This window comes from Sorex fumeus, unplaced genomic scaffold, assembly GCF_029834395.1.
Source record: "Sorex fumeus unplaced genomic scaffold, SorFum_2.1 ptg000054l, whole genome shotgun sequence".
Taxonomy (NCBI): domain Eukaryota; kingdom Metazoa; phylum Chordata; class Mammalia; order Eulipotyphla; family Soricidae; genus Sorex; species Sorex fumeus.
Genome location: NW_026606111.1, coordinates 25,931,580 through 25,955,717, shown reverse-complemented (window position 1 = coordinate 25,955,717; position 24,138 = coordinate 25,931,580). Strand labels below are relative to the sequence as shown.

Sequence of the window (24,138 nt, the reverse complement as noted above, 5' to 3'; positions counted from 1 at the left end):
ATATGGGCTAATGGAGCCAGAAGCAAAAAGAGAGTACAAATTATATGATTCCACTTATGGGGTTCAAGAACACATTCAACTAATCTATGGTGAGAGAAATTGGAAAAGTGGTTTCCCATTGGGGAAGAGTTGACTGAACAGAAGCATATGGAACTTTCTAAGGTGGTAAGAATTTCCTCTAGTTTAATTATGAGTTACATTGTGCATGTATTTGTCAAAATTCATCAAATTGAACTCTCTCTATATATTTGCAGTGCTGGGTATTAAATCCGGGCCTGATACATGTGAACCAAATGCTCTACCTACTGAGCCGGTATCATTTCCAGCTCAAAATCTTAAGACAAGATCTGTGCATTTCACTGTATTTAACTTATACCTAAATTAAAAATTATTTTTTATTTAAAAAAAACAAAGTTAAATGCTAAAATTGAATTGTACTAATTATCCTGCGAGAAAAAATTATAATAACATTACAAAAAGGGCTATCATATTTTCTTCCTTTTCAGAAAGGATGTATAAATATGCTTTTATATTATAACAAAAGGCTCCCATAGAAATATACAGGCTAGTTGGCATACCGCATGCTGAGAAATGGGGTTTTTTTTGTTTGTCTTTTTTGGGGGCCATACCTGGCAATGCTCAGACTATTCCTATCTCTAGGTTCTCTTGGTAGTGTTCAGGGGGTTATATGTGGTGCCAGGGATTCGAACCAAGATTGACTCATGCAAGTCACATGCAAGGCAACTTCCTTCCTTCCTTCTCTGCTACCGCCATGACTGCTAAAAGGTGGTCTGTTCCCCAGTTCCCCAGTGGAAAGGTTGATGCAGGCCCTTTGTGTTGAATTGAATCTGACCTCCTCAAGGTCCAGTGCCCATCTGGAAATGCATAATGTGACCTGCTTTGAGAAGAGAATCTTTGCAGATGTAATTAATTAGGGATGAGGTCATACTGGATTAGGGTTAATCATAAATCCAGTGATGAGTGTTTTGACCTGATGGCTGTGTGGCGGCACAGAGGCACACAGAGAAGGATGAAAGTCTGGTGACCATGGAGACAGAGATTGGAGGTATGTGGCCAATGGCCAAGGAACCTGGAGGCTTGCGTGCAGCCACTGGAGGGATGTGATCAGTTCTCAGATTCTCCCTCAGGAAGAATCTTCTGTCAAGAGGGAAACAGTCTAGCTGACACCTTGATTTCAGGCTTCCAGCTTCCTGAAATAAAAAGGAATAAATTTCTGTTTTTCTAAACCATCAAACTTGTAGTAATGAATCATGGCAGTGCTAAAAAGCTATTCAAACACGCAATTAAGTGATCAAAATGTAAAATTTAAGTATGCAACCATTTGGTGCTTAGATTTTAATCAAATGAAGCAAGATAGTCTCTAATATAAGAACGTACATGCCTTCTTTTTTCTATGCAATTGGGATCACATATAAATGGAATAACTTTAATATGCTCTGACTACTTCTTATTGTTATTTTCTATAGGAATAATAAATACTGGAATCATTTCCCTGTGAACACACAGAGATACCTGAATGTGCTCCTCTGGTTGCTGGCAGTTGGGGAAGGGACGGCTTTGTAGCAGCGAATTGCTCTTTTTTAAAGACTGCACTGTGTTCCAGGATATGGATTTACGATGATTAATGTTGCCAGTCCAGTTCAATAAGACAAAGGTTTATTAAATGCCGCATCTTGAGTGCTTCCATTTAAATCTATTCAATTCAATCTAGTCCAGTGCGACTAATCTAATAACTGTCTGCTGGGCACATTCTTTGTGTCCCTCACTCTGTTGTGATGATCACATCTCTTGGTTTCATTCTAAATTGACCACCTCTGTCCCTCAGGTCCCATCATGAAGACGCTTTTGAAAGTCTTATAAAATAAAACTAGAGACTGATGACACAACCACAGTAAAAAGGATTGACGTTTGGAATAATCCATCCCCCCGACCCTTTCTCTACACTAACCTTATTTCACTAGGCTTAAATATCCTTGCTTAATTGAGCTGCTTAGAATGTAAGATTTGTGTCTTAACCTCTAAAGTAATGACAGAAGAGATGGATGAAAGCAAGGAAATGTCCCTTAACTTGATTCATAATGAGAACAACTCAGCTCTTGGAAACCATAAGAATGCCCCCAATGGTTTTGTTCTGCAAAGGTTCAGTTTGCATTGAGTACTGCCCCAGTTATTTGGTCTGCATTTCACGTACCTGCAGATTTACTGTCCTGAAGTCTGAAGGGTTGTCTTCCATGTTACCACATTCACTTTTTGCCAATGTTAGTTAACTTGGCCTTCCCACTTCTCAGTTTTCTTGAGAGTTCTGGTCATCACCCTTTTAATTAATACTTGAAATTCTTGCCACAGTGTGAATGTGAATGGTGGGGAGATGGGATCATTGGGGACCATCAGAGAAGTTGTTTGCTATAACCGGGTTCTGCCTCGTAAAATCACATGGAGTAATTTCTCTTTTCTCTGGGCTCACTGTTTCTCTTCAGTTTTTCACAACTGTTCCACAAAGAGAAGTTGCTATTTGTCTTTTTCTCCTCCTTTTGAATTCAGTGTTTATTTTAATTTTTGCCTCCAGAGACAAACTTAAAACTCCAGATATTTTGTGAACAAGTTGTTGCTTCTGTTCATCTAGACACTGTACAATCTGTATTCCATGAACTTTTGAATGGAATGGTTGCATCAGTCTTAGTAAGTCCTGCCATTAAAATCATACATCTGTTTTCACAGATAGTTGATAGGAAAGAAACCTTTCCTATCAACTGTCTCCTATAATCTCTGAATAATATTTTACAATTTTTTTATTTGGGGATCACACCCAGAACTGATCAGGGGTTACTCCTGGCTCTATACTCAGGGATAATTTCTGTACTTAGGATAGGACTGAGGTTGTGCAAGGTTGTGCCTATCCTATTGTACTCTCTCTCTCCCTATCTTTAAAAAATTAAGTTTGATTGATTGAACTGAAAAATTTTGAGCCTTAATTCTGTAATTGGTCCCCTTAGCTTCCCTCCCAGATTTGTGAGATCTATTAATATGATAGTCCTACCTTCAAAATCCTCATCCATGCCAACAGGAGCAAACAACTGGGAGTGAAAAATGGGGAAGTAGAGGGTAAAGAGAAAATTCAAAGGTCTAAGCGTGTGCTTTTCATGCTGGAGGCCCCAGTTTGATTCTTGGCACTGTATGCTCCCTAGAACACCTCCAGAACACCACCCCAAGCATCATCATACTTGAAGTTACCACTCCCCCTCCAACTCCAAATAAATAAAACAAAATAAAATATCCCCAAACTTGAGATTAGAGCATGCCACTGTAGTCAACCCACAGTTTGGTGCTATCATCAATCAAACCACTTGGAACCTGGGAGTGTCTTGTTTATTTGGGTTCTACCCAGTGCTATTATCCTGTTCCTCACATTTACTATCTGATCCCCAAAACAATTCTGGGAAATTCTGTAGAAAAACAGTTCACGCTAGTAGCATTTTTCTGATTTCTAACCCAACTTCCTTTTCATCCTGAATACATTTCATTAGGTGAAACCTCACACTTTAAGGAAATTTACTCCCAAAAAGCCAAGATCCTAGTGTGGTAATGCTCTACTCTGTGCCTTGGGAGTTTGCAGCTTGGAGCTGCTGCTGGAAAATTTTGAGTTATGATATAAAGGAGAAAGATACTAATATGTCAAAGGGATATATTTGGTTCAAGTTTCCTAAGCAGGTTACATTCTGGAGGTGAATAATCCATTATGGAACTATTAAACAAATCAGCAAGTTCTTCTAAGGGAATGTGGTAATCACTGACATTAGGACGTTGGCTCAGGGCTTATGCTCTGCACTCAGAGGTCTTTCCTGGGGGTGCTTACAGGACTATATGAGGTGCTGAGGAATCAAACCAGGGTCAGGCATGTGCAAGGCAAATGCTCCACCCTCTGTACTACCTCTCCCACACACCCTACCCCTCTATTCCTTAGCATTTTGTTGTTTGGGGGTCTACTCTCTGCTCATTTTGAGCTATGAGAGTTTTCTTCCATTGTAGATGACTGGCCTTCCCACTGGCCTTCAGAAACATGAGTCTGAGCACCATGTCACTTTGGGGCCAGGCCCCTAGAGCTAGACTGAGGCTCATGAGGTGTTGACTCCAGCTTCCCCATGAGTACTGCATCCAGAGGACCCAGCAATTCTACTTATTGGCATATATTCCCCAAGTACAAAAACATGAATTCCAAAAGATATATCCATACCTATGTTCTGTGCAGCACTTAGTACAGTAGTCAGTGTATGTAAATAACCCAAAATGTCCAAAAACAGATAAAGAGGTGGTAGCACTGTAGCACTGTCCTCCCATTGTTCATCGATTTGCTCAAGCGGGCACCAGTAGCGTCTCCATTGTGAGACTTGTTGTTACTATTTTTGGCATATTGGATATGCCACGGGTAGCTTGCCAGGCTCTCAGAGAGGGACAGAAGAATCGAATCCAGGTCGGCCATGTGCAAGGCAAATGCCCTGCCCAGTGCGCTATCATTCCAGCAATATATATGAAGATATATATAAGAGGTGGTGTTATATTAATATTCATTATATTCATATATATAATATATATGTTGATTGTATTCATATGTGTAAATGTAATGAAGTAGTATGGCAGTATAAGAAAAAGTGAATTCTATTTTTTTCTTTGTGGTCTGTGAATCATGCATGGCTGTGCTCAGGGTTTACTCCTGGCTCTGTGCTCAGTAATAACTGTCAGGGCTTATGGTAGAATCCAGACTGACCATGTACAAGCAAGCACTTTAACCCGTGTACCATCTCTCCAGCCTGTAAAGACAGAATTTTATCTTTAACATGCATGGAACTGGAGGGTATCATGTTAAATAAAGCCAGTCAGAAGGAAAAGGACAAACATCAGATGATCTCACTCATGTGTGGTATATATAGAAGCAAAATAAAAGAATAGACATTATCTAATGATGACAAACACTTAGCCCTGAATTACAAAACTGAGATTATTAAAGGGGTATAAAATAGAATAAAGAGGTGAACTAGCAGTTACATAAAGACATTTGGTGGTGGTGAGGTGGGATAACTGTATATCAAAATCATTAACATTAAACTATTATAAATATGTTAGCTAACTACAATTAAAAATTAATTTAAGCTTCACATAATGGTCACACTCCACATTTTTGTTACAACAGCAGCAACCAAAAAACTGTAAGATCTGCAATGATTATGCTGTGAAATGTGGCAAGAGGTTTCTCCAGACTTTGGTCTGGAGAAGTCAGCCTTTTTGTTTATTTGTTTGTTTTTTGGCTTAGTGCTACACCCAGTGGTGCTCAGAGATTGCTCCTGGCTCTGTTCTCAGGGATTCTGGCCCTCCCGTTGTTCGTTGATTTGCTCGAGCGGGCCCAGTAACGTCTCCATTGGAGACTTTGTTGTTACTGTTTTTGGCATATCAAATACGTCACGGGGAGCTTGCCAGGCTCTGCCGTGCGGGCGAGATACTCTCAGTAGCTTGCCTGGCTCTCCGAGAGGGGCGGAGGAATCGAACTCGCGTCGGCCATGTTGGCTGCGTGCAAGGCAAACGCCCTACCGCTGTTCTCAGGGATACCTCCTGGCAGTGCTCAGAGGATCATAAGGGGTGCCAAGGACTGAACCCAGGTCATCTGTGTACAAGACAAGCACCCAAGCTGCTATACTATTGTTTTGGCCCCTAGAGAAGTTAATTTTTGAAAAACAGCATCAGGGCTGGAGGAATATTACAGTAGGTAGGGCATTTGCCAGCTGACCTGGGTTCAATCCCAGTATCCCATATTGTCTCTCAAGAACTGCCAGGAGTAATTCCTGAGTGCAGAGCCAGGAGTAACCCCTTAACATGACCAGGTGTGACCAAAAAACCTAAGTAAATAAATAAATGGAAAGCAACATTTCCCATGGCACTTTTAAGCAGAATCAAAGTCTTTGGAGATGGCACTCTTGGATCTCAGCAGATCATATCATGTGAACGAAGTAGAAAGTGCTGTGCATTAACGGTGCGACTTTTTGGCAAGATATGACAACTTTCTGAGTGCTGTCCCATCTGTGCAGGTTTACCAACTCTTCATCTGTTTCAGGAGCACATGATAAGACATCTTAAAGGCTTGTAGTGGGCCTTAACAAAACAGTGAATGCGAGTTTTAATAACTCATTTATTTATTCATTCACTATTTGCTACTGTGTTGGTTCCTGGAGCTGGGCCTTCTGACTGTGTCTGTTAAGGCCAGCACCTTAATCAAGGGGACATAGTGTGAAGGAACTAGCTCTCCTGGGCTCAAGAGCTAAGGAATCCTGTGTTCCAAGGCTGGGGTGCCCTGAGGGAAGTAGGGGTTATTTGGAGGACTGTTTGCTGATCACTGGCCTCATGGCTGTGACTGGCCAGGCAGCTCTACAAGGCTGTATCATGTGGCCCTTCTTACTCTCCACATCTGCTCTGAACATGTGCTGTGACAGCTTCCAGAATCTTTCTGGGTGTCAGAGACTGAGAAGCTAGTTAGTGCTGAATGGAAAATTCAACTGTGCTGTCTGTAAGCTCAGTTCAATAGCCCTTGGGATGGGTTCTGTGTGTGTGTATGTGTATGTGTGTGTGTATTGTGCGTGTGTGTGTGTGTGTGTGTGTGTGTGTGTGTGTGAGTGTGCACTTTTCCCCAGCCCAAGAAAGTCTGGGGTCATAATCTCTGCACATAGTAGGTACCCAGGAAGCATTTTGTCAAATAATTGAAAGGAATGAGTGTGGAGAAAAAAAAGTTCATTTCAGGCCAATACTTCTCTTTCAAGGACCAAGAAACTACTCTGGGGTTCTGGTCCTGCGGATGCTACAGGCCGTGTAAAGGGGCTGATCGAAGGACATGGCTAGAGCAATCGTGAACTGTCTGCTGTGTCCGTGGTACAATGATGCTATGGCTGCACTAACAGGGAATGGATACTCTGGTGTGATCCTTGGTAGTCAGAAACAATTTCTTTACCATAGAGAGAACACCAGAGCATTTTCCTGTCCTTGCTCCAGTCCTTCTTCCTCTTCACTCATTCTTTTGTTTTATTTATTTATTTTTTGTTTGGGAGTGACAGCCTCACTGCTCAGGGGTTACAAAGTCAGGAACAATTCCTGACTTTGCACTCAGGAATTACTCCTGGCAGTGCTCAAGGGACCATATGGGGTCCTGGGGATCAAACCTGAGTTGGCTGCATGCAAGATAAATTCCCTACCTGTTATACTATTGCTCTGCCCCCTCCTTTCATCTATTCTCTCCCCAGACCTGGTTTTAATTTGCACATGTGTGAGGTTTTTTTGTGTGTGTGAACCTGGGAGAGGAAGCTGGTCTGGAAGGATCATGTGGAGATTGCTGCTCCTCACTTCGGGTCTCAAGGGCTGCATCCCCTACCCCCAGCCCCAAATCACAGCTCTCTAGGGAACTGAAAATTGCCCCACTGGGACCAGTCACATTTTACCTTCAGATGAGTTTAAACTAGACAGGAGCTAGACCACCAGATGCTCTGGAGGAAGAGGCAAGTTAAGCCTTCTCTGGGTACCTTACTTGTATTTCCAAAGTTTGGTTTACAAGACCTTGAGTTTGTTCTTCGTTTGCTGTCTTTTGAGGACCCTGCAAACAAGCTTGTTGGATAGTGGATTCTTATTGTCTCTCTGTTCTTTGCAGAGGGACCAAAAGAAAATAAAGTCTTGGAATAGCAATGCTTTACATCACACAGGGCTTTGCAGTTTAGGATGAGTTCTTGGTCGTCTCTTCAGATCCTCATAGTGACTGATCTTATGACTTTGGCAACTACTGATGTTTCCATTTTACGGATATCAGAACATAAATGGTCAAGAATGACACTACTTCGCTTCTTACTTTCCACTGCCTAACCTTGTTTATGGACTCTTGAGCACTGTTACCCATCACTGGTTTTGACCACCGAATATATACTGGGGAAGCAACTTTAAACTACCAAATATGAAGTAGCACAATCATTTTTTAGAGAATCAGGTGTGTGCTTAATTTTTATTTAATTTTTTAATTGAATAGTCATGATACATGTTTACAAAGCTGTTTATGATTGGGTTTTGGTCATATAATGTTCCAACACCCATCCCTCTACTAGTGTACATTTCCCATCACCACCAATGTCCTCAGTTTCCCTTCTGCCAAATGCCGCCCCACCCCCACAGCCTGCCTATATGGCAGGCACTTTTCATACTTTTCATCTCTCTCTCTCTCTCTCTCTCTCTCTCTCTCTCCCCCTCTCTCCCCTCCTCTCTCTCTCTCTCACACACACACACACACACTCTCCTTTTGGGCATTATGGTTTACAATACAGATACTGAGAAGTTATCATGTTTGTTCCTTTACCTACTTTCAGCACACAATTCTTATCCAGAGTGATCATTTCCAACTATCATTGCCGTAGTGGTTCCTTCTCTATCCCAACTGCCTTCTCCCCCAGCATCTAAGGCAGGCTTCCAATTGTGAACCTACTCCTGGACCGTGTTTTTACTGTCCTTGAGTATTAGTCTCATTTTGTTTGTGCTTTTTTTTATGTCTCGCAAATAAGTACAATCTTTGTATGTCCCTCTCCTTCTGACTCTTTTCATTCAGTATACTTTCCATATCCATCCACTTATAAGCAAATGTCGTGGTTTCATTTTTCCAAACAGCTGCATAGTATTCCATTGTGTAAATGTACCATAGTTTCTTTATTCACTAATATGTTTTTGGGTACAGATTCTAACTATTGTGAATAGTGCTGCAATAAATATAGAAGTATGGTATTTCTGGGTCATATGGATGCGTGTTTAAATTTATCTCAAGAATGCATCTCTCCTTTATTTGCCCAAAAGGTGGAAGAGTTTTTTTTCTGCTGATTGATATGATCTGCAAACATAGGCTCAAGGTGGTTTGTTTTTCTTAGACAGTGATTTTTAAGGGAAAATGTTGAGCTGATATATCTCTGTACATGGCACCAAAGAATGCTTTAAACACAGTAAGAGTTTGCAAATATTATCATGATAAAGTTATAATACATCTTTGTACTTCAATCTAACAAGTACGTGCCTGAAACTTGGTGTGAAAATGCACCTATTGGTGATGTGATTGCTTAAAGCTTTCATAAATCTTTGAGATTAGCAAAGGGAATCCTGCTGTGTGAGGCACTGACTTGAAGAGAAGTTATTTGTGTTAATTGAATCTTGTTAGATCCCAAGTCTATCGTTGGTTTATATTAACCAGAAGCAGCATCTTGAAAAGAGAGCTTTGTAGATAAAACCAGAAACAAGCACCAAACCACTAGTGCTTTCTCAAAACTAAAAGTATAAATAGAGAACAAAACAGGAAATGGTGGTTTTCAAAAAAAGAAGAAGAAGAAGAAGAAGAAGGAGAAGAAGAAGAATAACAATGACTTATCACTACCTAAAAAGTGCCTTTCCTTCCACTGTGTAATGAATTCTTAGATGGAGTGACAGAAAATAGCTATTGCCACTGTTGAGCAGACAGCCCCAATTTAGTGAGCTGATGCCCACAATACTCGTGAAAATTCTTTAAGATTTAAATTGAGTGTATGTCATAGAATCCTGCTAAGAGATCCACCCATGGGTGGAATTACATCTAAGGGTGTATTGCTTTCTCCTTTTCTTAGCTAGTAATCCATTTAAGCAGTCATCTTAAATTTACTTCTTAATAATATTCCTAGTCATTCTGTGTGGGCACAGTAAGAGATACATTAAGATTAAAGGATGGCTTTTCCTCAGGACATCTTGCTAAATATTCCAGACTACAGTCTTCAGGCCAGATTAGTCTTTCCTACACCAGCAGGGTCTTCATTCAGTAAGTTATTTTTTTGGTCACGTCAGTTTGTTCAATGATTATGCTCTTAACTTATTATACTTCTTATGGGGCTTATTCTGTCCCTTTTAGATGCCAGGGTAGCTTATGGCTTTCCCTAGTTCCATCATTGTCCCTTGCTGGGACCTCAACTGAGGCTTAAGTCAAGTAAATATGATGAATGCCCAGAAGTAAATATTATTGGGATTCAATTAATTCATATGTTACAAAAGCATAGCATAATCTCTCTTCCTCTTTCTATACAAAAAGGACATTGCTCTAAAATTAACTATGCAAAGGACATAAAGGAAAGAGAAAACCAGTATTTCACTTACATATACAAAATCCAGAGCCCTGAGAAGAGTTTGACTTTACAAGTTACAGGGTCTGATTTTGGGATAGATGTGATTAACAGATAGCGGAAACAGAGGACAAAGGAGAGGTTAAAGACAAACACAGAGGATTGGGGGTGCCCGACGGAATTGGGTGTGCCTCAGGAGTAAATCAATAAACATAAGCTCCCTATGGGAGAAGCAAGGACAACCCGATGTTAAACCTAAAATACTTAGAACTATAATCCAACAGGTGCTTTTGCTGACTGTTGAAGTAAGAGACAGATGGAATAAGAGCTTTTGCCTCTTTATCTGAGAGTTCCACTCAACAGAGTGTTTAGAGACTGAGATGGGTACAGAGCTGGGTAGATGCCTAGAGATATGAGAAGACCAATCTCTATTTATCAGTCAATTAGAAGTAGAGCAAGATCACAAGCCAGTCCCCCTGCTCCCCCACCCCACCTCCAATCCTTTCACTCATCCCTAATACTACAACTCCTGTGCACCTGAGATGCAATTGGTCTGGTCCGTCAAATCATCACTGATACTGCCTATGTCCTGCACCTTGCAAATGCATAACCTTAGGGTGTGATGAGGGTGGCACCCAGTTATTGGAATGCAATGAGCAGCCTTTCAGGGTGCTCTGTCCAAGATCCACGTACCTCTTGCAAGCTGGTGCAGTTGACCTGGTTGATCAAAGCTGTAGATGGTGGACAGTTGCTCATTCTTCTCTGGAGTCAAAGATTATAGACCAATGATATTTGTGTCTATTTTCATCTTTTGAATGCATGCATGATTCAAAAGGCAGAAAACAGTGTGCAGGGCAGAGTTCCTTTCCCTCTCCAGTCCCTCCCTTCCCCTGAGAGACAATTGCTCTCAAATTTTTGCATAACATGATGAGAGATGTTTTATGCATATATCCAGTGGGTCCCAGAAAACAGGTAAATATACTCTTCTGCTGAGCAGTTACCCAGCCAGGAAATCTCTCATCCTCTGTACATGCCTGTCAGTCACTCTTGCAAATGCTTCACAGCTTTCCAAATTTCGCTGCTTGGAGTGAGCGTCCCATTTCGTTGTGTTTCTTCTCAGTTCTAGCCTTTTTCATCTTTCCTCCTTCCTCTTAAATATGTGAGCTTGGGTCTCTGTCACTCTTAGAGAATAAAGGAAGCTGAACCCTTAGAGAATAAAGGAAAATCCCAATATTCACGGGAGGGAGGCTCTGACACTGTCAACCCAGGGGATACTGGCTTGAACAGGTTTAGAGCCTTCCCTAAATCATGTGATGAAGGAGGCAGAAAATCCTCTGTACCACCCTCCCCCTTTAGCAGACTTTCCAACTCTAAAACCAGGAGGTCTCTATATACTTATGAGGCAGTTGGAAGCTTCACCCCGGGGGTTGAGAGACCAGTCTAAACAAATCACTAACTCTAATTTTTTTTTTTTTGCTTTTGGGTCACACCCAGCAATGCACAGGGGTTACTCCTGACTCATGCACTCAGGAATTACTCCTGGCAGTGCTCGGGGGACCATATGGGGTGCTGGAAATCAAACCCAGGTCAGCCACGAGCAAGGCAAAAGCCCTACTCACTGTGCTATCACTCCAACCCCACTAACTCTAATTTTTAATTTTTTAAATTCCTGCCCTCCCCCTCCCTTCATTGGTGGTGATGGTATGCTGCTCACAGAGGTTTTGCATTTCCTTAATTTGTGTTTCTTGCAGGCATGCTCACCAGGGCTCACACTTTTACTTGAGGTCACAATTGAGGCTTGTGCTGCTCATTAGTGGGGCTTGGGTTAAGGGTAGGGGTTATCCCTGCATACGCACATGCTCGCTAGAGATTGTGCTTCCTAGCCGTGGTGCCTGTTCATCTTTCCTTAGTTGCAGTGCTCTCAAGACATTGAGCTCAGATGTGCTCACACATGGAAAGTAGGCTCGACATGTAATGTGGCTGGAAAAGGCTTCTGGCACCAAGGATTGCATAGAGCAGAGCTGTCAGGATCATGCTTGGTCACATGGGACACCGGGGGTTGGAACTCATGGCATGCACTTGCAGAGCAGAAGCTCTAAGCCACTGTGCTATTCCTTCTGGCTGAAAAAATGCAATTTCTCTAAAGATCTTTGGCAGATTCATCACCTTTAAAAATGTCATTGAGCCTGCTATCCATGTGGTTGCTATATGGGATAAGTGGATAAAGGTCCTTCTTATTTCTGGATCACTTTCTATTTTCCCAGGACAGGCTGACTTATTTACAATTTACTTGCAGCCATATAGATCTATTTCATAGGTAGAAAGGAAGGCATATAGCTGTGCTTAATTAATGGAACAAAATGCTTACATATAAAGCTCTCTCATACCTATTAACAATAACAATGAACAATATATTGTTCTATTCATCAATGTAGGGTAGTAAAGCTAGAGGTTGGTGATCTTTGTCTTCTATTATAAAACTCTCATTTTTCCCAGTTATTCTAATTCTTTATATCACTATAGTTATTGGTTTGTATATTATTAAATCTTGCTTTTTTGTCCTCTTATAATAATTTTTTTCTTCTGATAAGATAGTTCAAGCTAGTTCTGACCTTTCTGTAGCCCCAAGATATAAAATAAATTCTAAAGAGTCCTGGTTTCATTCAGGGTGGAGAATAGGATCAGAGAACAAAATGTGAGCACACAAGTGAGTACTCAGGAGTGAGGGTTTTTGAGTGTTGTATTTGGCTTTTATTGGCCCAATTTTGGAGTTAGAATTGAGGGAAATGTCTGTTAAAGAAATTAACTTTCCTCCCATTTATCAAATTATTTTGCTATCCCTATTCTTCTTATGGTATGAAGGTTTCACTGACCTCCAAATGTTCTGTTGTGTTGATGTATTTCTCTCAATGAGTTATAAACCATAAAATTGTGTGTCTGTGGGCAGCTATGAACCTTATGTCTAGGACAGAAACTGGATTTTATGGGCGCCTCTGTCACAGGTGCCAGGTGCACTCTGTGGTACAATGGTGAACTAGAGTGATGGACAAAATATAGCCAGGCCCCAGGAATGTGCTTAAATCACTTTGCCTGAAACAATGAGAACTTCCTACAAACCATCAGTTAATGCCTGCCAAAACTGGGGTGGGATAGGAGGTAGCTGAGAAAAGTAAGGATAGCAGAACTGAACTCAGAATGGGGTAAGTTTGATAGAAGCTGAGATGCATTCTTACCTTAACTTTGAGACAACTTTCTTCATTATTTTTGGTGGGAAAGATAATGTTCAAGACTAGGACTGTTTTCTGTTTGTTGTCTATAAACTAATAACAAAGAAGGAGCATCTTGATCAGGATAGTTTAAAATAAAACTCAATAAAACTCAGACGAAGTTTCACAATACAATTTTTACTAGAAAAAATTGGATGGTTCTTGGATTTATGTTTATTGATCATGATTCATTGACTCTAAGATGTCGTTCAATTCTATTAACATACTATAATTTCAGATACCATCCAGAGGGGAAAAGTACACTCGTGCAAATCCAATGGGTTTACAGAGTAGTTTTTAGTGCGCATTGACTTTGATCAATGAGACATAGTTTTTCTCTTTTTTTTGTTTTGTCTATTTGTCTTATGGTGCTGGTGAAACAAATCCAGGACTTCATACTTGCAAAATATTCACTCTATAACTGAATTCTATCTCCAGCTCCAGTAGTTTACTTTAACAAAATGAGGAAACTAGAACTTCAGTAGCTTATCTATCTGAAATAACTTGACAATACAGTTACGTATCCTTTAAAATTGTTTTTGTTTAGCATGATATTTCTAAGAACATGAAGATTACTGATAGAACACTTACTATTGAGATCGTTAACAAATCAAACTTGTGTCTGCAAAAGATGCCCCCCAAACGTTAGGATTTTAAGAATTTCTTCTCTGTTATTTTCCGTCCTGAGTGAAGCAATCTGGTCCCTGCAGTGCTGTTCAGATCAGGATACAGATGAAGTGTCCATAATTTTACTCAGTTATTTCTGCAGCCTTTTAAAGCAACAATTTCTTACTTTCATTGATAGGCTCCACTAAGTCTTAAAAATGAATCTCAGAACTGGAGTGATAGTACAGTGGGTAGGGCACATGCCTTGCACATAGCCAACCTGGGTTCATTCAATTCCCAGCATCCCAAGCACCATCAGGAGCGATTCCTGAGTACAAAGCCAGGAGAAACCCCTGAGCATTGATGAGTGTAACCCAACAAGCAAAAAAAAAAAACCAATCTCCTCACCTAACTTCACTAAGTTAAAGTGGAAATCTCTGCCCCACTTGTCACAATCCTGAATCTTCTGAGTTCATAATACCTCTCTGTGCTCTGGGTCGTGATCCATCAACTAGGTATTGCTACAAGAGTTAGGCAACTCTCCTGGAGAAACTTATCCTCAGCATTTTAAATGTAAGTGTGCAAAGTATTTTCTTGGGAGAAAGGATTTGTACATGACCAGCAGCTCTTTCCACTCTTCCCACCATAAACATTTTCATGTAGTTGAGATCATTTTTATTTGTAATTGGTGTGATTTTTTAAAAATTTAACCTCAAAAATTTAAGAGTATTGTTAAAAGCTTCTTATACTCGATTATTTTATTATCCATAGATCTATTAACTCTTCTACTATGTTTGCTATTTGGATTGTATCCATTTAAGTTTTGCAATTCTAAATGTGTCCAAATGACATGTCTGTATGTAAATCTATCTGCATTTTAATCAGGTGCATAATTAGCTTGGATACACTTGATTTTTACTGCTAATTTTTTTTCACAGGCAAAACCATAAGAATTTATAACCCAAATAAATAGGAGTGACAATAGTTGTGTTTATTCAACACTGTTGTTATAGGGCCAAAGATGAATTAACTGGGGGACCTAACATCAAGCCCAAGTTGTTTCTTGCTAAGGACACCATATGTTGTGTTTGGAATTGGGAATCTACTATGCTCTCCACCCAGCCAGTATAGACTGCGTTTCTTCAAGAGAGCCTTAGGGAACTTACTCTTCTAGAAATTATGCCAGGACCCCAACAGCAGTGACAAAGCTCTTTGGCCAGCTATTTGGTCTCCCCTTCTACTTGGAGGTAGCTATGGCCCAAATCACCAACCCAATTCCATGTTTGCCTTGCAAACCAAACAAACACTTGTGTTTTTGTTTTGCTTTGTGTCTGGACTAATTCTCAGCACCTCTTCTACTTGTGAGATATTTGTCACTTCCTTCTGCAAGACTGGCCCCGGCAGAAATGCAGTCTCAGAGGATCCCTGGAAGAAAACGAGGTCGGCCGCCTCTTCACGCAACACCCATGAAAGTGCCAGTTCATAACCTTTACTCTTCATCAGCTGGTTCTTTACCAGCTGCGAAGATCCCAAAGAAAAGAGGACGGAAACCTGGGTATAAGGTATGGCTCCGACATCTCCTCTCTTCAAAGTGGGGGCAGAGCTCTGCTGTCAGCTGTGAAAACAGCATGAGAAAACGTTTTTCTCAGTGCAACTCGTGTTGGGAGAAGCCTCTTCTTCCAACAACCGCTAGTGGCTGCTTGTCTTTGCTGAAGAAGCAAATGACGCAGCAGGGGCAAGTTGTAAGGCGCTGCAGATTTTAGGGTCACAGCAAAACACAAATGATTAAGCCTCAAAGAGACATGACTGTTTTCAGACAGCATTCCCCTAACTGTTCCTCCATGGAGGTCCTGGAATTTATTTCAGTAGAAGCAGATGATGTTCCTGAGACATTAAAATTAATAATGCGAGAGGATTTGGGTCAAAGGGTCCAGAAGAAATTTCCCAAAGAGCCATAACCAGGAGACTCCATGAAAATTAAGAGTGTTAATTTATAGTTACCAGCTTACGAAAGGTGCTGGCATCGAGTTTGGCTACGACCAGCCACATCAGGCAAAATTAAAATTCAATGACCCTTTTAAGAATAGTGTGAAAAGTCTGGGAAATTGGGTGGTCAGTAAATCCTCCCACATAACAACTGTAATCACATAAAAGAGTCCAAACCCCAGTGGGAACTTCTGTTCTCAGATATTTCTGAAGAGGATACTAGAAAAGTAGTAAAGCTTGTTACATTGAAACATTTTGGTAGAGGCAAATGAGCTTGACAAGTTCCCCTTCTTTTACTTTTCTTGAAATAAAGAACTTATGTTCCCATCTTGAGATCTGACTGCTCCAACAAAAATGCAAATTGGCAATTAACTCTCATATATTTATGAAAATAAGGAAATTATTTTAGGTCAGAAGAATGACAAATCTTCTGGAAGAAGTGGTAATGAATTTAACCTTTCTCTCTTTGGGTCTTCCAACTGATGGAAAATAAAAACAGTAGATTGGGAGGTTACTCAAAGTTATTTGGGAGTCATCGGTTTTATTAAAAGAAACATTAACTCAGCCGTCTCCTGAGGTAGAGTCCTCTGCCACTTGTTCTTTTCTTTTTTTTTTTTTTTTGTTTTTGTTTTTGGTTCACACTCAGTAATTCTCAGGGCTTACTCGTGGCTCTTCATTTACAGATCACTTCTGATAGTGCTCCAGGGACCATATGGGATGTCACGGGATCAAACCTGGGTTGGCTACATGCAAAACAAGTGCCCTACCTACTGTACTCTCACTCTTGCTTCTTCTTTTTTTTTAATTAAATGTCTTTTCCTAAATTTTATTTTATTAAAGCAACATGGATTTACAAGGTTATTCATTGTTGAGTTTTAGACATATTGTATTTCACCACTGATCCCGCCACCAGTGTCAACTTCTCTCCACCAGTGTTTCCGGGTTGGATCTCCTCAACCCCACCCTTATTCTGCCGTCTTGACAGGCACCTTTTAAAGTTTGGTCCTTAAAGTTTGGGTCTCATGATTTCAGTGTAGTTGACTCTGTAGTTGACTCTGTGATAGTTAGCTCTGATATTTCTTAACATCACCAATATACCTTGGCCCTCACCTCCTGTTGCTTCTCCATCTGTCTCTTCTCTTCCAGCTCCCCCACACCCCACATCACTGTCTTTCCTTCTCCTCCCTATATTTTTGGACCAAGGGTGATCAGGGCATCCCTCCTTTAAACCCTTTCCTCATCTTGTTACTCTAAATACCATATATAAATGATATCATCCTGTATTTATCCTTCTTCTTCTGGCTTACTTCATTGTTAATTTTCTAACAAAGAATGCCTCCTTTTTCCTCAGGGGCACAATAACCTCTAAGTTTTGTCTCTGGAGCTGGGCCCCGAGCAGTTCTCCTTGCCGGGCTCCCGCGCCATTGCTGAATGTGGGAATTGCATCTGGAAGGCTGCAGTGGGGCAGCCATTCTGTTTATAGAGGAGTCCAGGAGCATATCCAGAGCCTGAAGAAACATACTGAAAGCTTTTCTCTTATAGTTGGCCTTTCTTCTACTCCCCTGGGAACTGTGACCCAAGAATGAAAATTACTGACAGACACAGCATTTCTGGGGCCAGGAAAAATGGAAATTTACTCCATGGACCAAACCCGACTTGGCACTTTGTCTCCTTAAAAAGAGAATTTTTAGGAGTTCTGACTTTCAGAAACACATCATGGTAGGAAGGAAGCTTGGGAGTGGCAAGCTGCTTTGTAGGTACCTAATACAGCTGACACATTCCCCTTTGAGGACCCACAGACCCTCTTCCCTACCCAGATTTCACTGTCTGATTCCATTCCTGGAGTTCATCAACTTTTATTAGGTCCATGTCTGGAGGTTTCTTTCAGGCCGATGTCCTCTAAACAGATACCCAAACCATGGACTTATTGTGGGAGAAAAATGGTTCTAAACCAGATGCCAGACTGTGAGAAGTTACAACCTATTCAGGATGACATGAGGGAAATGAGAGTCATAAAGAATTCTTCACAAAACTAAAATGATCATGCTTAAAGGACCATCTTTTGGCCATAGAGAAAGTACAGAGAATAAGGCTTTTTTTGTTGCTTGTGCTTGATGCAATTTGATCCCTAACATAGTATATGGTCCCCTAAGGCAATGCCAGGAGTGATCCCTGAGCACAGAGCCAGGAGTAAGCCCTGAGCACCTCTGAGACTGGTTCCTCAAACAAGGTTCCAATCAAAACAAAAGCAGTATCATCTTTTACTCTTGAAATAGCTACTTTCTATTATTTTGATGTTAATGTTTATTTTATTTTATTATGCTGTATATTGTTCAGGAGTTGGTCCTTTACAAGGACTTTTTAAAAAATTATTATATCTTGTGCATTGTCTTTGTTCATGGTTTTAAAAATGTCCTTACTTGGCAAAATAGAATAGGCAACCCAGGAAGTCCCTCTAGTTTTATTTTGACAATTCCTTAGACTCTTAAGCCCTGTTTTACTATTAATTAAAAGCTTTTAATTGTGGAGAAGCCAGTAAGAAAACAATGCAGTTTCATTCCATTTACCAAATGGCCCCTAATTTTGCACTTTTAACTATCTAGGACACAGTTGGGAATCCAGAAGCTGTTTTTAAAAATCCTGAGCAAGCTTAACATGGTATTGGCATATCTTGAAGATCTTACATTTTATTTCTAAGAAACTGCTTTAAACCCTTCCTCATTTTACTTTTCCCATCAACACATTCTCACAAGCTTCATTACAGCAGCTTAGTATCCAGAGAATTGAAGAAGACATTTAGGGAAAGAATTTTGCTCACATAGATGGATACAGAGAAAATAATATTTTTATAACAATTTATGATAATAAGATACTTCTATGGTGATAGTATAATAACAATTAGCAGAGACTCCCCAATGTATTTGATCCACTGTCCCCATTTTAGCAAAAAGTTACACAGGGTCCTGTTTCATTGGAAATCTACCTCTCTAAGCTGCCCTCCCCCCCATACACCCCGATTTCACCAGAGACTAGTTTTTACCCACACATAATTCCAGCATTCCCCATTGTCCACTCTGTAAAGAGCATATTTTAGAAAAATTGTTCTCTATGTAATATAGAATATTACCAAGCAGTAAACACTAAGTTTTGTGGCTGTGGTAATATTATTAATATTATGATGTTTTATTTGCATGAACAGCATCATCCTAATGAGATGATAGATGTTTGGATCTTTGGTAGATTCTTCCCCAGGATAATGTGAAGAGGCCTGTTTGTGCTGGCTCTGTTATAGTCCCATGCTGGTTGATGACTGTCCCTCTTACATGGTGCTGTTCCATGCTGCCCCCTTAATCACCTCCATGGTGATGTTTGCAGATGGGACATCTTTCTGCGCTGTATTCAGACCCAAACTCTCCCTTAAAGACAAGTAGAGGTTGGCCCTGGAGGCCCCCAGCTTAATCCGTGGCACTGCAGGGTGCCCTGGTTCCTATAGAACCACTGGCCATATTGCCCACAAGCCAAGCATCACAGGATACTATTGGCTGTGGCATGTTACCCTTTCTCTTGAGTCTTGAGAATAACTTGAGTGAAGGGCGAGAAGAAAAGGAGAGTTCGTGTGGTCTGTCACTCCTGTGGTGATGTCTCTTTGCTCCAGTCTCGTACCCACACTGCTGAGGTGTCCCACAGCTGTGAGAGCAAAAACCTCTCCACTCTTCCTATGAAGAGTCATACTCCACCTACCATGAAGCCTCCTTCCTGTATTATCAAACATGATATTCACCTTTCAGTTGGAATTCACTGCTGGTGGATAGATAGAGCTTCAGAGCCTAGAGCTCCCTGAAAGCTCCAGGTGATTTTTCTGGACTCAGAAAACACCCCAGCTTCTGGGCTACAGCTGTAGCTGCTAATCATGCATCCCAGTGATGCAGGTTCCGGTTTCCATGTCAAAAGCTGAGACCATGATTTAAGCAGGAAGAAAACAGTGTTGAGTTTTTAAATTTCATTTATTGTATGTGGAGGAACCTCTCAAGAGGTACCAGGAGGCTCCAGGGACACTCCTGGCCAACCAGGCCACTGCTCAGTGCTAGGACCTGAAATTGCATTGCTTCTCCAGACCTATAGTGTTCTGAGACTACCAAGACCACATCAATAGTGCATGGGGAACCCCCTGAGCCACACATGACTATATTTGGGAGGTCAGTTGGTATTAGGATTGAACCCAGCTGGGCATCTGCAAGGCATGTGCCCTAAAGCCTGGTTATCTCTCCATCCCAACGCCAGGCCTTTACATTTGCCAGTTGCCCCAATGTATACTACTACTTGAGATGATCTGAATCATCTCATAGTAATCTCATAGTAATACTGGAGCGATAGCACAGTGGTAGGGTGTTTGCCTTGCAAGCTGCCGGCCGGGCTGAGCCAGGTTCGATTCCTCCGACCCTCTCAGGAGCCCGGCAAAGCCTGGCAAGCTACCTATAACGTATTTGATATCCCAAACACAGTAACAAGTCTCACAATGGAGACATTCCTGAGCCCACTTAAGCAAATCGATGAACAACGGGAGGACAGTGCAAATAGCAAGACGAACTATACATGGCCCTTACTGAGCGTATCTACATTTGAAACTCTGAACACTTTTTGTGCATTTTCTTTCTTTCTTTTTTCTTTCTTTCTTTCTTTCTTTCTTTCTTTCTTTTTTTTTTTTTGTTGTTAACTTGCTTTATGGAGGGATACTGTGCATTTTCTTATGCAATCCCGGTAGTTTGCAAGTGAGAGGAGGCAGAAAAACCACAGGAATTAGGCCCAGAGCTACCAAGCCCCTTTGTGTGAGGCCACTTACCTTCACACCCTGGAGATCTGTGTCTGTCATTGTTCAGGACTGTGACTGTCCTTCCGCATTTGAAAAAGACTAAATCAGGGCCAGAGAGATCATTGAATGAAATGAGAGCAAGCTTTGTTCACAGGAGGCCTGGGTTCCATGCCCAGCATGGCACAATCCCCTGAGCACTTCTGAGCACAGAGCCAGGAGTAACCCTGACTCACTACTGGGGGTGGCCCCCAAATGAAAACTGAACCAAACTCCCTGAAATGCCAAATTAATAGTTAGTTCTGTTTAATGAATTGAGAAAAGTTAAACATATTCCAGAAAGAATCTCACCCCTGATATATTAAAAAGGAATCATCAAAATGTTTGAAAGTTCTGATGATGGTATCATTAAGACTAAAAATCCTGCATTTATAACAAAGGTCAAATAAAAATGCTTTAAAGAAGAAAAAGGCTGATTACTCTCTTATAGTAAAATCTGGGAAGGCTATTTGGGGCTGACGGGAGGGTAACAATGTTTGGGGCACCCAGGCTTCTCTCTGTTGTTACTCTGCTACTATCTTAACAGTCTCTACCTCATTCATGCCCTAAAATAGCCACACTGGGACTGGAGACATAGTACAGCAGGAAAGGTACTTGCTTGCACGTAGCTGACCTGCGTTTTATCTCCAACATTGTATATGGTCCCCAAAGGACTGCCAGGAGTGATCCTTGAGCAAAGAGTCAGAAAAAAAAGTCCTGAGCATCAGGAGAGGTAGCCACCACCTCCCCTCTCCCCTGTTCTCATGATCCTGTTGATCCCTCCAGCAGAATGGGCACAGAAGTAGAGGGGGGAGCAACTTTCAACTCTGGGCACACACCCCTCCCTGGGCCGAGCGTGAGACCTTGGCCACACTTAGCTCCAGGGCATCAGCAAAATGTAGTGTCAGCCAATTTGATGAGCAGCTAAAATGTGGGGTTTTATAGGTAAAGGATAAGGGGACGTCTCCATTGTCCAGAATAGCCAACGGCCTCCATTGAGAACTCCAAGGACAGTCTTTCATTTAGCTAAAAAGTGACTGACAAAGAAAGTGATTTTTTAAAAAAACATGGAAAAATACTACCTAAATCAGCAAAGAAATCATTTTCTTAGGTGCCAGAGAGATAATACAGGATTCCTTCTTATTGTCTCCTTCCCCACCCCACTTCCCCAAAGCATGTGCTCTCAACAGTGTGTAACAAAGAAGTCAAGTTCCCAAGACGTTCAAGTGAAAAAATGCTTGCCCTTAAGTAGAGGGTTGTGTTTATCTCCCTACTTATTGAAAGCCTCTTTCTGAGAAAAGCTCTCATAAGAACAGTTGAATTAGCTCCAGCACTGTTGGTGATTATCCAGTGCTTGTGCTGCATTAGGGCCCTAGAGACAAGTTCAACAGGCTGCAGAGGGAATGGGAATCCAGTGACTTTCCTGTGCCCATTTTCAAGGCCTCCCCTTGCTGGGAGGGAGAGAGTGCCACCAGTGCCCCTGGGGGAGAAATGCTTATGCAGAGGACTTCGGGGCCACTACCTGGGGCTAAACAACGGGTAGGGAACAGCTAGAATGGGCTGTCCTCTGGTCATTGGCTGAACCTGCTTTCAACCCCAGGCTTGGTACAGGGTAAGGGTTAAGCCTCAGCCATGGGGCCAGGGCAGTAGGATGCCAGCCAAATTCTTTGTATAGTTCAGACAAGAATGTTCATCAGTATTTTCCCTTAAGTAGTAAGTCAAATATAAACCACAAAGTTGTATCTTGGAACTGTGCTCATTTATCAAGAAAATTATTTTTTATTTTCTGGTGTTTCAGCATTACCCAGTAGTGCTCAGGGTTTTTTCCTTGCTCTGTACTCAAAAATCACGTCTAGTGAGGCTTGGGGGACCATATTTGGGACCAGGGGTTGAATTGGGGTTGGTAATGTACACGGCAGGAACCTTAACCCTGTATTATCTCTCTGATATCTGAGAAAATTATTTATTTCCTGATTTAGCTCATGGTTTTTGGAAACCAAAATATTTACAATTTTTATGCTATTCACAGTGTCACCATCTGAGACAGGATACACTTTTCATTGCAGTAACAGTGCCTTTAGAGCTACATAGATTTCAGGTGGGCATAATTCAAAATCAACATGTGGGCGCCAGAGCAATAGTATAGCAGGTAGGGCATTTGCCTTGCACATGTCCGACCCAGGTTCAATCCCCGGCATCCCATATGGTTTCCCCAACACTTCCAGTAGTAATTCTTTTTTTTTTCCAGTAGTAATTCTTGAGTGAAGAGCCAGAAGTAGCCTCTGAGCATCACTGGGTGTGACCCAAAAAAAGGCACTGTAGCACTGTAGCACTGTCCTCCCAATGTTCATCAATTTGCTCAAGCGGGCCCAGTAATGTCTCCATTGTGAGACTTGTTACTGTGTTTGGCATATCAAATACGTCATGGGTAGCAAAAAAGCAAAAAAAAAATATATCAACATGTTGGGTCAAGTAGGTAGGATACTTACCTTTTATGTGGCTGACCCAGGTTCAACCTCCAGCATCTGATAAGGTCCCCCAAGCACTGGTAGGAGTTATTCCTGAGCACAGAACCAGGAGTAAGTCCTGAGCATTGCCAGGTGTGGCCCCCAAACAAAAACAGTTATAATAAAAATAAATAATAAAATAATATATAAGAAATAATAAAATAATGGGGCTGGAGCAATAGCACAGCAGATAGGGCATTTGCCTTGCATGCAGCTAACCCAGCTTCGATTCCCAGCATCCCATATGGTTCCCTGAGCACCGCCAGGAGTAATTCCTGAGCGCAGAACCAGGAGTAACCTCTGTGCAATGCCAGTTGTGACCCAAAAAGCAAAAAAAAAAAAAAAAGAAATAAGAAAATAATAATAAGAAAATCAACATGTATCTATAATATCTTAAATTTGCCACTAAAAGAACAATTTTATCCTTCACTCTATAATTGGCTCTTTTTATCCAATGTATCACCTTTCTTTCTCCTTCCCTTTAGGTAACCACTAATTGGTCCCATGGTCTAAAAGTTTAGTTTGGTTTTATTGAGTTTATTTGTTTTTTCTATAGCCCAGCAAGCTACCGAGAGTGTTCTATATGCCAGACACAGTAACAACAAAGTCTCCAATGGAGACGTTACTGGGCCCGCTCGAGCAAATCGACGATCAACGGGAGGGCCTTTACTTTTACTTTATATGCCACAATAAGTGGCATCATAAGATATTTGTCTTTCACTTATTTCACTAAGCAGGACATATTTTTATGTTTAATCCAGTGTTTA

At 41.2% G+C, this 24,138-nt stretch overlaps 1 protein-coding gene across 1 annotated transcript in view; it reads left to right on the top strand.

Annotated features, from left to right (window-relative positions):
* Positions 1-24,138, top strand: part of SCML4 (Scm polycomb group protein like 4) — a 115,396-nt gene that overhangs the window by 35,787 nt on the left and 55,471 nt on the right. Inside the window, exon 2 of the mRNA XM_056125330.1 lies at positions 15,380-15,594. Within this exon, the coding sequence (XP_055981305.1) occupies positions 15,439-15,594 (156 nt within the window). The 5' untranslated portion in view covers positions 15,380-15,438. The remainder of the gene's footprint in view (positions 1-15,379; positions 15,595-24,138) is intronic.